The 12,005-nt window shown below is 39.7% G+C and overlaps 1 protein-coding gene across 1 annotated transcript in view; it reads left to right on the top strand.

Annotated features, from left to right (window-relative positions):
- Positions 1 to 12,005, top strand: part of SUCNR1 (succinate receptor 1) — a 68,879-nt gene that overhangs the window by 3,724 nt on the left and 53,150 nt on the right. Inside the window, exon 2 of the mRNA XM_006901550.1 lies at positions 4,964 to 5,110. Within this exon, the coding sequence (XP_006901612.1) occupies positions 4,964 to 5,110 (147 nt within the window). The remainder of the gene's footprint in view (positions 1 to 4,963; positions 5,111 to 12,005) is intronic.

Raw genomic sequence — 12,005 nt, 5'->3', positions numbered from 1 at the left:
ACAAAGCAAAAAAATAAAAAAGCAACATAAACCCGTTTCCTAAATAGCATGCCTCCAGGAGCTCCATGAATTTTGATAAATGTCAATGGTTGTAGAGAGACTTCAGGCCTTTTGTTCATCAGGTCGCTGTGAGTCATGCTCGACTCAAAGGCAATCAACAACATCAACAATCCTTCAAAGGCAGCTCTGGAGACTTAAAGTCACAACGTTCAAACTGACTGGCCGCTCTGTGACAGCAAGATGGACAATCTCTTACAGCCTCTGGAATCCACGCGAGAGTCAGCTATGCATTTGTCTAACTTTATGGCACATGCCAACATTTAAAAACAGCAACCCTACAACATAAATTTAGAAAATTTGGCATGGACATGTATCCAGTATTAGGCAATAGCTTCTCTTGTGGCAATCGTAAATGTGGTGCATGACATGAAAGTAAACCACTGTGGAAGGCGGTGTGGTGTTTTCTCAAAAAGTTGCAAATAGAGATACCATCTGACCCAGCAATTCCACTACTGGGAATATACCCTAAAGAGACCATAACTACCACCCAAGCAGATATATGCACACCCATGTTTATCACAGCTTTGTTCACAATAGCCAGGAGTTGGAAAAACCTAAATGTCCATCAACAAGTGAATGGATAGAAAAGCTGTGGTATATTCACACAATGGAATACTACGCTGCATTGAAAAACAAGGAGCTCATGTAATATTAAAATGGATGACCCTGGAGGACATTATGCTGAGTGAACTATCTTAGTCACAAAAGGACAAATACTGCATGGTGCCACTGCTGTAAAATGAGACTGACATTGGGATTTAGGGGGGAGACTAAGAAAGAGGGGATAAATAGTATACACTACATTGAAAGAGATGAGGTAGAGAACTGTTTAAAAGGGATATGTGATTAGGTATTACTGTCATGACAGGAGTCGCATTTTAAATAATATTCATTCAAAAACCCAAATGTGGGGTGAGGGGAAGGTGAATGAATATATTACATGTATCACAATAATCTAGAACAAGAGGTTCATTGCAAAGTGGAAGGGAGAACGGGGGGAAATATGAAAATGTGTAATAATGAATGGATTTTACAAAAAAAGGAGAAATAATTCTTTTAAAAGTCCATTCAGATTCCTACCTTTCCTTTTTAAGAAAAAATAAATCAATAATTATTAATATTCTCCCTTTTACTGTGTGGTTTATTGGATTTTAAGATTAGCTATTACTAATTGTGTTTTATCCAAACCCACACCAATCACCCCTCTTCTTCCATTTAGTTCTTCCTCTAGATGTCTCGCACTTCTTGACATAAATACGTCTGACTTTTCCCGTGTTCTTCGTATCACGGGAACTGCATGTGAGCTGTATGCCTGCTTTGTTCAGTGCTGCTTCCAGACTATTCTTGACCTTCCTAGTCGCAGACTATATGGTTGGCCAACCAATCTTCCTTATTTTCATTTTTCATGTTTATCTGCTGATCCTATTTGAAAAGTTTATCTTTGATATCATTATCACAACCTTCAACATAATAATTGAGATTTTTAAAAGTCCATATAGATGATAAAGGAGTCCAGAAGGTCATCAGTTCAAGTTCACCAGACTCTCCATGGGAGAAATCAGCCCGTCTCTTTCCACAAAAATTTACAGTCTCAGAAACCTCCCCAGCAGTGGATGGGTACACATGCCTGACTCAGCATATCCATTCATTCAACAACATAAAGTCTCAAATCTTTAACTTGTTCTTTCCCCAGAAATTTTGCCTACAGTCTGCATTAATACATCATATTTTCACTTCTCTGTGTGTATGTCTCTCTTCCTTGCTCTATATCTTTGTTTCTACAGCCAAGTAGGTTTAAAAGAAATATATAAAAGAAAAAAAAATACATAAAAGCGTACTCCAGTGTTAAAATTTATAGTAAAAATCACATGCCTTACTCCTGGGCCTCCAAAACAAAAAGACTGATAACCAAATTACAAAATGGGCAAAAGACTCGTATAGAATTTTCAGAGAAAGATACTCGAATAGCAAACAGACACAAGAAGAAATGCTCCAAATCACTGGCAATAAGAGAGATGCAAATCAAAACCACAATGAGGTACCATCTCCAGTAAGAGTGGCAAAGTTTAACAGGACAGCAATAAAAGATGTTGGAGAGGATGGGTTGAGAAAGGAACTCTTACACATTGTTGGTGGGATTGTAAAATGGTACAAGCATCCTGGAGGGCAGTTTGGTGCTTCCTCAAAAAGCTGAACATAGAAAGTCCTTATGACCCAGCTATTCCACTTTTGGAATACGCCCTGAGAAAATTAGAATTCAGGCACAAACTGAGATTTTTTTTTCTTTTTTTTTTTTTTTTAAATTTTTGTGTGCGTGTACCGTCAAATCAGATCTGACTGGTACAGGAGGATATTGCGCCTCCTTCTCCGGCAGAGTATCTGGTGGATTCGAACCGTGCGCCTCTGGGATTGCAGTGCAGTTTCTTGCCACTAGGCCACCAGAACTCCCCTAAACTGAGATTTTTACACCAATGTTCATAGCAGCATAATTCACCATCCGCAAGAACATGTAAACAGAGAAGTAACTTTGTAAATTATTACCTAACTTGGGAGGGACTGGAGAACATTATGCTGAGTGAACTAACTCAGTCCCACAAGGATAAATATTGTATAAGACCGTTATTGTAGAATGAGTATAAGGATCCAGGAGGGGTGGGAGAGGCTGGAAGCAGAGGGATGTGGATGTAGAGGGATTGGGGATTAAGTGTACAATTTGATGAATGTAGGGGAGTGAGGGAAATTGAAAAAGTTTGTTTAAATTTGTATAAGAATTTTGTAAATAAACTAATGAAAAGTAAAAAAATAATAATAATGTCTGAAACATAAGAAAAAAGTCACATGCCTTAAGGATACGCTTACTACTCTCCCTAAATAATATTAAAGCAACAAAACAAAAACCTTGCTGGAACTATATTGTTAGCTATGACTCGTGTCAATATTTGAGAGAGATGGTCGCCTGTGTGTATATAATGGTGTGATTATAACGACAGTTTTCAGATTTGTCAGATTAAGGAGGATCAACATGGGAAGACTAAGGACTGACGATTCAAATATTATGGAAATCTGGCTACTAATGAGGGTATTGTAGAAAATCTGCAACTGATAGTCATTGGATAAGGCTCTCTGGCTTTGACTCCGCCGGCTGCTCTTCTGGTTTTGATTTACAGCCTGTAGAATCTGAAGGAGTTTTCTAAATTAACTCCGTAACAGGAAGGTTGGAATGTGTTACATAATATTTAAAGTCCTATCCCCATAAAAGCCACAAGGTGGCAATGTTCGACTTCTACCAGCTAGATTGTTCTAAGAGGCTCTCAGAACGACAGGTCTAAATCTGGCCCTGTGCAAATATATCTGACTAGGAAATTCCTCCAAAACCATCAGTGCATAGTCTACAGGGGGATTGTATACCAATGAAGAAGTTTTTCTTTTGCTTTTCAAGGAGAAGAGCGAACTGGGGGCCGAGGTGGGTGGAGGTGGGTGGAGGTGGGTGGGCGGAGAGAAAAGTGTCGCAATGAATGAATGGAAATCCAAAATCTCTGTAAATGTTCACTGAAATTAATAAAAACAAACAAAAAAAACCTTTAAAACTTGCAACTGTGTTGCAGTTTGGGATTTATTATTATTTTTAAGAAAAGAAGTAATTAAGTTTAAAAATTCAGAAAATGAAAATGTCTTCTATTTTGTAAGGATATTGTTATTGTTTGTTAGCTGTTCTCAAGCTGACGACGATTCATAGCAACCTTATAGACAAGAGACTATGATTTTGCCCAGTCCTGTGTCATTCATTTTCTTGATCTACGGCAGATCGAGAGATTTTATTAAAATAACGTTTATGGTGTTGTTTTTGTGATGTCGAGTTGCTTGTGACTCATAGAGACCTTATGTACAAAAGTCCTAAAACCTGCTCTATCTGTGCCAATCCTATTGTCTCTGACACAACCACCCCCATTACCCCAGTCAATGAATCAGTCCATCTCATTGAGGGTCTTCCTCTCCTGTGGACGTGCCTCCACCTTCCCAAACATGACATCCCTCTCTAAGGACAGGTCCCTCCTTGCAACATGGTCAAAGCATGTCAGACGAAGCTTCAGAATCCTTGCCTCCAAGGAGCAGCCTGGCTTCACCTTCTCCAGGAAAAACTTGTTTGTTTTTCTCCAGCACTACAGCTCAAAGACCATTAATCTAAAGGCATCAAGTCCTTATTCATCGTTCAGCTTTCAGATGCACAGGAAGCACTTGAAAATATCTGACACACATTAGACTTTAAACAAATATCTTTGCCCTTTCGACCTTTGAAGAAATTCTTGCCAGAATGTATTCCCAATGCAACACCACTTTTGATTTTTTTGACTTCTGGTACCATGAGTTTGTATTGTGGATCCAAGTAAAAGGAATTAATTGACAATTCAATCTTTTCTCCATCTATCATAATGCTACCTATTGGTCCAATGGTGAAGATTTTGGGGTGTTTTTGATGAGATGTAATCCATACTAAAGGCTATTATCTTTGATCTTCTAGATCAAGTGTTTGAAGTTTTCTTTTCATTCTGTAAGCAAAGTTCCATTTGTGTGACATAGACTGCTGCAGATTCTTCTTCCAAATCTGATACAATCTTCTTATTCGTATAATCCAACTTCTGGAATGATTTTATCAACATACGTATTGAATAGGTATGGAGAACGGATGCAACACTGGCACACATTTTTCCCAATTTTAAAATATCCAGTGTTCTGTTTCTACAACTTCTTGAGTTATATCTAGGCTTCATATGTGAATAGCTAAGTCTTCTAGAATTCCCATTCTCCTCAATATTATCCATAATTTTTATGAGCCTCAGAACCAAATGCCTTTGCATTCCCAATAAAACACAAGTAAACATCTCATTTTGCTGTTAATTTATAGATCATCTCACCTCTTTGCCTGAACATTCCTCCAGCATCCAAAGCCTCACCCACAGCCAGTACTCAAGCTGGACCCCTTCTGGGACCCAGCCTTGCTGTGACAGCTGGCTGGCTGAGAAGGCCGCTTATTCTCATACCATCTCAGTCGGTAACTCTGCCCCTCTCCTAAACATCTCTCTGGCACCTCCAGCGCCACCTACAGCCAGCACTCAAGCTACACACCCATTTGAGTCCCACCTACTGCAGCACCTGGCTCACCAAGAAGACTGCCAATTCACAGACCATCTGAACAGGTGATTTTGTCTCTTCCGAAAACCCCTCCAGCACCCTAGGCCCCACTTACAACCAGCAATCAATCTGTGCACCTTTTCATACTCCACCCTGCTCAAGCAGCTGGCTGGCGGACAAGGGGGCTCATTTACAAATCATCTTAACAGGTAGCTCTGCCACTTTGCCTGAACACACCTCTAAACACTGCTGACCCCCCTACAGTCAGCACCAGAGCTGCAGACCCTTTTGGACTGATCTTGCTGTAGCTGTTGGCTGCACCAGAAGGCTGATAATTCACAGACCACCTCAGCAGGAGACTCTGCCTCTTTTCCAAGCATCACTCTGGCACCCACAGCCATTACTGAAGCCATACACCCTTAAGAATCAGTCTCACTTCAGCAGCTGGCTTGCTGAGAGGGCTCCTGATTCTCAGAACATCTCAGAAGGTGACTCCGGCTATTCGCTGTAAACTTCTACAGAGCCCCCCAATACAATCTAACGCTAGCACTTGACAGCTTCAAAATCCTTGCCTCCAAGAAGCAGCTTGGTTTCATTCTAAGACAGATCTGTTTGTTCTCTTTGTCCATATTCTATGTTCAAGACACTTCAACACTACAACTCAAAGGCATCAATCTTCTGTCTTCCTTAGTCATTGTCCAGCTCTCTCATGAATAACAAGTAATTGTGAAGATCATGGTCTTAATCAGGTAGAGTGCATGAACTTTGTACACCATCTAAAGACTTCACACGAAAAAAAATTAACAAAAACACATAAGTATAAAACAGTTAACTACCTGGGTAATCACAGTCATACTGTTTACCTCAGGTACCTGGGACCATTGCCATAGATCTTCGACTCTATTGTGAATCGTCAACCATGTAGATGGATAATCAGGAGTAAATGATATTTGTTTAGCATAAAAACCAACCATCATTCTTTATTTGCAGCATGCTGCTGATACACCAAAACATTATAAAGAACATTCATTTAACTGTGTAAGAGAGCCATAGTAGATCCTATTCAGCCCTCTTCTAATTCTCTAAATGGAAGGTTTATTTTTTTTCCACACCACCTTATTGTTTAATACACTTTTCACACTGATTCTCACCAGAAAGGTGTGGAGAGTATTACTCAATGTTTCAAGAGGATCTCAGGGATTTAAATACACATTTAAATCAAAAAGGGACATGAGACACAGTAGTCAGGAAATGAAAAAAAAAATTAAAATGGCTCTTTTTCATTGCTTTAAGCCCTGTGATCTGGTCCTGAGAAAAACCTAGCCAGGAATTTGTCAATGATACAGGAGGTAAAAGCCTCAGTGAAGCACAGAACTACGGCAGATGTTTTTAACAATACCAAGAAGTTACCAAATCCTGCTGATTCTAATCTGTAACTAATTTTCATTCTTCTATTCTTTGAATATTCTTCGTGTTTTGGCAATATCTTCAGCAAATTCACTCACTCTTTTCTCCAGTTGGAAATAATTCATAGCTGACCTTCCAGTGAGTTCTTGGAGGTTGCAAATTGCACTAGAGGAAATTGCTCATACTTTTTCTTGCAGACTAGCAGGGAGATTTGAACCACCAGAGAGGCTTCATCTTTGAGTCAAGAGTGCAACTTGCTAAGGGTTAGTTGACTGAAACTTTAGTAGGTAATTCTTCTAGATTGATCAACCTTACCAGGATGATTAGTCATGCATTCTTTCTCTTGATGACAAAAAATTGGTTAGTGTTACAGTTAGTTCTAATTGTATTTCAAAAATTTTGTACCCTGTTTTGTTATTATTCTGTGTCTTTAAGTAAGAATTGACCCACAGCTGACACTAGCAGTTTCAGAGGCAGTAAATTGCATTGGAGGAGATTGCTCTCTTTCTCCTGCAGAGCAGCTGATGAAGTTAAACTGTGGGACTTAGGGATTGCAGTGTGGTTTCTTATCACTGGGCCACCAAAGACCCCTACTTCTCTAGACTATAAAAGAACAAAACTATACGCACTGCCATCAAGTCAGTTCTGACTCTTGGTAACTCTCTATCAGGTTTCCAAGGTGATAAATCTTTATAGGTGTACACCGTCAATCCTTTTCCCCATCAACATGGTAATCTATGAGTTGATGGCTATGAATCTCTGATCTTTCTACGGCAAACCTCAGGCATTATACTACCAAGGAGCTCTTTTTAAACCATGGTATGGTTACTGTGTCCGTTCGAGTCAGAATCAACTCATAGCTGACTTTCGAACAGGTTTTCATGGGCAATTTAATTGAATGAGAGAAGGTGGTCCATCTTTCTTCCACAGAGATGCTAACTGATTCGAACCATATACCTTTGGAATGGCAGCAGGACTCCTCACTGTTAGTGCTACAAAGATCACTGAAGTGATCCAACCACACAAAAGCAGCAACTGTGGCTCTGTTTCAATTAAGGATGCAGAATTGCTCTACCTTCCATTTCCCAGGAATATCTGAGACCACAGTTTGAGATTGTTCACTGCTTTACTCTTCCATAACATTTTCAGTGACTTTTTGATTCTTCCTTTTCTGGAATTCCAACTGAGGCCCCTTCCACTTGAGCTTAAGGGATCCCACTTGGGGTGTAGCTAGGCAGCAGTGTTTCAGCCAAAGAAAATGTTTATTCCTTTACAGAAATCATGTCTTGGCCCAGATTTACCTGGCCTGGCCCCTTGTGCTTTAGCTTAAGGGGTTCCATGTAGTGTAGCAAAACAGCAATATTTCATCCAAAGTACTTGTGATATTGGTGCTCCTGGCATTGAACAGCAGGAGTGAAGCAGCTGGGTGATTCCAGGTTGCCAGGCAGCAGGATAACCAGGTGATAGAGCCAGTGGTCTAATGCTCTGGGCAATTGCAGTCTAAAACTGCAACCCCTCAACTTGACAGGCAGTGGTTCTGTTGCTAGCCAGGGTGTGAGTGCACCTGGGCATGCTACAACATTTAGCAAATACAGGGGAAGCAGAGGCTGAAAGACACTTCCAGACTGGCCATGCTACACAGGACTTGGCTTCTTGCAGCAGAGCAAAGTTAAGGTCCCCCAGTGAGCTGGTCTAGTGAGAGATGTAGGACGCTAATCAATGTTCTTTTCAATTATTTTTCAGAAAGTTCCATCAGAATTTCTGGTTTCAGGTAATCCATTAATTCAGTGTATTGATCACTTTTTTGTGGGTGTCATATCTTGCTTTGTTTTTGTGTAGAGTCTGAGGGAATCTGTTTCTTCTGTGTCATTGCTGTGGTAGAGTTTTTCTTCCCTTGGCCCCTAGCATGTCCTGGATCTGATGATCTTCGCTGAGTAGCTCACTATTCCTGAGGAGGAAAGGTTAACTCTTTATACCTGGATATCTTTCTGGACTTACAGGAAGACTTGCTCCAGTTGAGGAGCTCAATACTCCTGTGGGTAAGGGGAGAGTAATTCACCCTGCGGACAGAGCGTGGGGTGGAACTCTCCAATTAAAACAAACTTGGAAGGAGGAGTGGCATCCACTTCCATAATAACTTGCCTCCAGAAACCCTATGAACCTGGAGAGAGGATGGAAAGGATGAAATGCACCCAAGCATCGAGGACTCTTCAAAGGGTCACTATGAGTTGCCTGTGACTCAATGGCACTTAACAACAACAACAACAGTGTCTTATTTGGCTCTGTGGCAAAATGTACTGGAGCTAGAGAATCTACTGTGAAGAGAATTTGCTCTGCTTCTGGTCCCCCAGTAGATGGGAAATTTTGCTGTGGTTGGGGAGCCCACCAGAAAGGAACTGGAGAACTCACCTGTTTCTGTTCCTTCCTTTATGATGCCACAGCTAAGTTCTCTGTGGCTGTAGAGTCTACCATAAAGGAAACTAGCTCTGTCTCTGTCCTGGGGCTGCTGAGAAGACTGCTCTGGCTCAGGAGCATACTCAAAATGGAACTCAAGAAGAACTCTTCTTTACTTTTTGGTCCTGTAGCTGGAAAGTTCTCTGTGGCTATGGAGTCCCCTGGGAAGAGGACTTGTTCTGCTTCTGCGCTGGGGTTGCTGGAAGTTTCACCCCAAGGCAGCTGACCTCAGGGAGATCTCACACTGCTTCTTTTCTTTCCTCTCTGGTTCCACAACAGCAAAGTTCTCTCCATCCTTATCTTTATGGAGTACTCTTCTTACATTTCTTCCAAGATATATTTGTCATGCTTTTGGCAGTTTCTAAAATGTCAATATTCTTTCTCAACACCACAATTGAAAGGCATTATATCGTCAGTCTTCCTCATTGTCCAGCTTTCAGTGCACATGGAACAATTTAAAAAATGTGGTTTGAGTCAACTTTTTAGCATTAAAAAAAAATCCTTGACAGCATATTTGTCCAATGAAGTATACCTCTTCCTTGACTGCTGGTACCTGAATGTTGACTATGGATTCATGTAAAATGAAATTGTTGGCAATTTTAATATTTTCTCCACATATCATTATTTCGATTATTGGTTTGTTGGAGAAGATTTTTGTTTTCTTGACGCTGAGATATAATCCATATTGAATGCTATAGTCCTTGATCTTCTTCAGTGCCTTTTCACTTTTTTAAAGGAAAGTTGTATTTTCTGCATAATATAGGCTATTTATGTTAAATTTCTTGCATTCCTAAGAATAAATGGATTTAGAAATAGTAGTAGTTACCTGAAGTCCCTGACAGTTCAAATACTCAATCTCCTTTGATTGTTATCAAAGAGGGTAGGAGGTGTCTCAAAAAATGTCTGTCATTCTGTTTTTAAATAACTTAATTCAGTCTCATAAAGACACATAGTGCATGAGAATATTATTGTAAAAATAGAAGGATAATAAGTAAAACATAAAGGGGGACCCCACGGGTGGAGGTGTGGGAGCAGTAGGGTAAGGTTATGTAAGGATGAAACCACAGTGTTGCACAATTTGATGGGTGGAGGGAGGGGATGAAGAAAGGGAAGAATCCAGCAGGGACCAGAAAAGACAGGATCATAATGGAAAAAGTCCACTGGCGATTAATTTTATAAAATACAATGCATGAAAATGTGAATGAAGAATAGTGTGAAATGCCATGTATATGAACTTTGTAAGCAAAACAATATAAAGTAAAACAAAAACCCCTATGGAGTACAGTGCATTTCTGACATACATGTGGTCACTATATATTAAAACAGAATTTCTAGAAACTAAATATTGTGTTATAAATTGATTCATGTTTGAGTCAAATTTATTTCACAGTAAAAGTCTGATTACTTAAAAGTTATTCTGAACATGTTTTTAATTAACATGCATTACGACAAAATTTACTTATTCCTGTGCTAATTATATTCTGTGATTAGAATCATACATTTAACATAATCCTTGCTTTGTATGATACACACAAACATAATACTTAGGGGTGGAGATCCCCTGTAGAAAGATTTCCTTGACTAACTGAATAATCTTCAAATAAATATGGAGAGATATTTTAATGTTTCAATCAAGTAAAAATGCCATAAAAAGAACATATAGAATATGCAAATAGCTTGTTATTAAAATATAATTTATAGAATTGAGATATAAACAAATCATCCTAACTTCTTAATATAAACAAAAAGAAGATTGGAAGGAAAATTAGTTGAAGTCACGGAATGGTAACTGTTGTCTTATTCATTCAGCATCATGCATGACTTCACTTTGTTACTCTGTCTCATTTAAAAGATTGAGAGAACTGTATATTAACAATTGAGTTTTGATATTTACTCTTCTGATAGAACATTAGACAATTAACTTCTTGAACTGTGTGAAAACATGGTGTAATTGTTTAGGTAGAGAGGAGAAAACAAAATTCAAGAAGACAAAAACAAAAGCAGATCTATTATATTTGAATATAAATTTTCACCAGAGTGAAGATTATTCTAACTTAATTTATTCTTATTCTGCTGCCCTCATGTGGTCTTCTTAAAACTGTTACACAATAGAAACTAAAATCTCCACTTCCCAGAACCTTCTACGGTGGAGTAAGTTCAGGCTCAGTGATTCTTTCCATAAGGATTCCCCAACTCCTCCCCCTGCCCATCCTCATCACTCTGCTTCCATCCCCGCCCCCCACCTTGGATCCTAATATATAAGGTTTTGAAGGCAGTAAATCACAAGGGAAAAGACTCCCCATCTTACTCTCTTGAAGTGCCAGGGATTTAAAACCTTAGACATTCAAAGTTTCTGGGTTAGCAGAACAACTCGCATAGACTATACCACCGGGAACACTTAAAGTAAAATAGTAAAGTGCATCTTCCATACAAGTATAAATATAACCAATTTATTAAGGTGGGTTAAGGTATGTAATATGCAAACTTAATATGTACTTGCCTCCCCCCACGTGAGCACACAATCTCTCCCTCCCTCCTCCTCCTCCTCCTTCTCTTCTTTCCCTCTCCTCTCTCCTTTCTCCTCTCTCCTCTCCTCTCCTCTCCTCCCCCCTCACTTCCGCTCCCTCCCCCTCTTCTCTCCTCCTCCTCCTCCTTCTTCTTCTTCTTCTCTCTCTCTCTCTCTCTCCCTCCCTCCCTCCCTCCTCTCGCCCTCGCCCTCGCCCTTGCCCTCGCCCTCGCTCTCACTCTCTCTCTCGCTCTCCTCTTCCTCTACCTCCTTGATGATACTGAAAAAGTATCCATTGACTATTCTTTTTATACTTTTTACTAGTTTTTATTATTATGATGATTATTAATTTCAATGAACATTTACAGAGATTTTTGTGGATTTCCATTCATTCATTGTTGCACTTTTCTCCCTGCCTACCCCACCCCCACCCCCAGTTCACTCTTCT

The sequence above is a fragment of the Elephantulus edwardii genome, unplaced genomic scaffold, assembly GCF_000299155.1.
Source record: "Elephantulus edwardii isolate Elephantulus edwardi_28Jun2011 unplaced genomic scaffold, EleEdw1.0 scaffold00329, whole genome shotgun sequence".
Taxonomy (NCBI): domain Eukaryota; kingdom Metazoa; phylum Chordata; class Mammalia; order Macroscelidea; family Macroscelididae; genus Elephantulus; species Elephantulus edwardii.
This window is presented reverse-complemented; position numbering and strand designations above follow the sequence as displayed.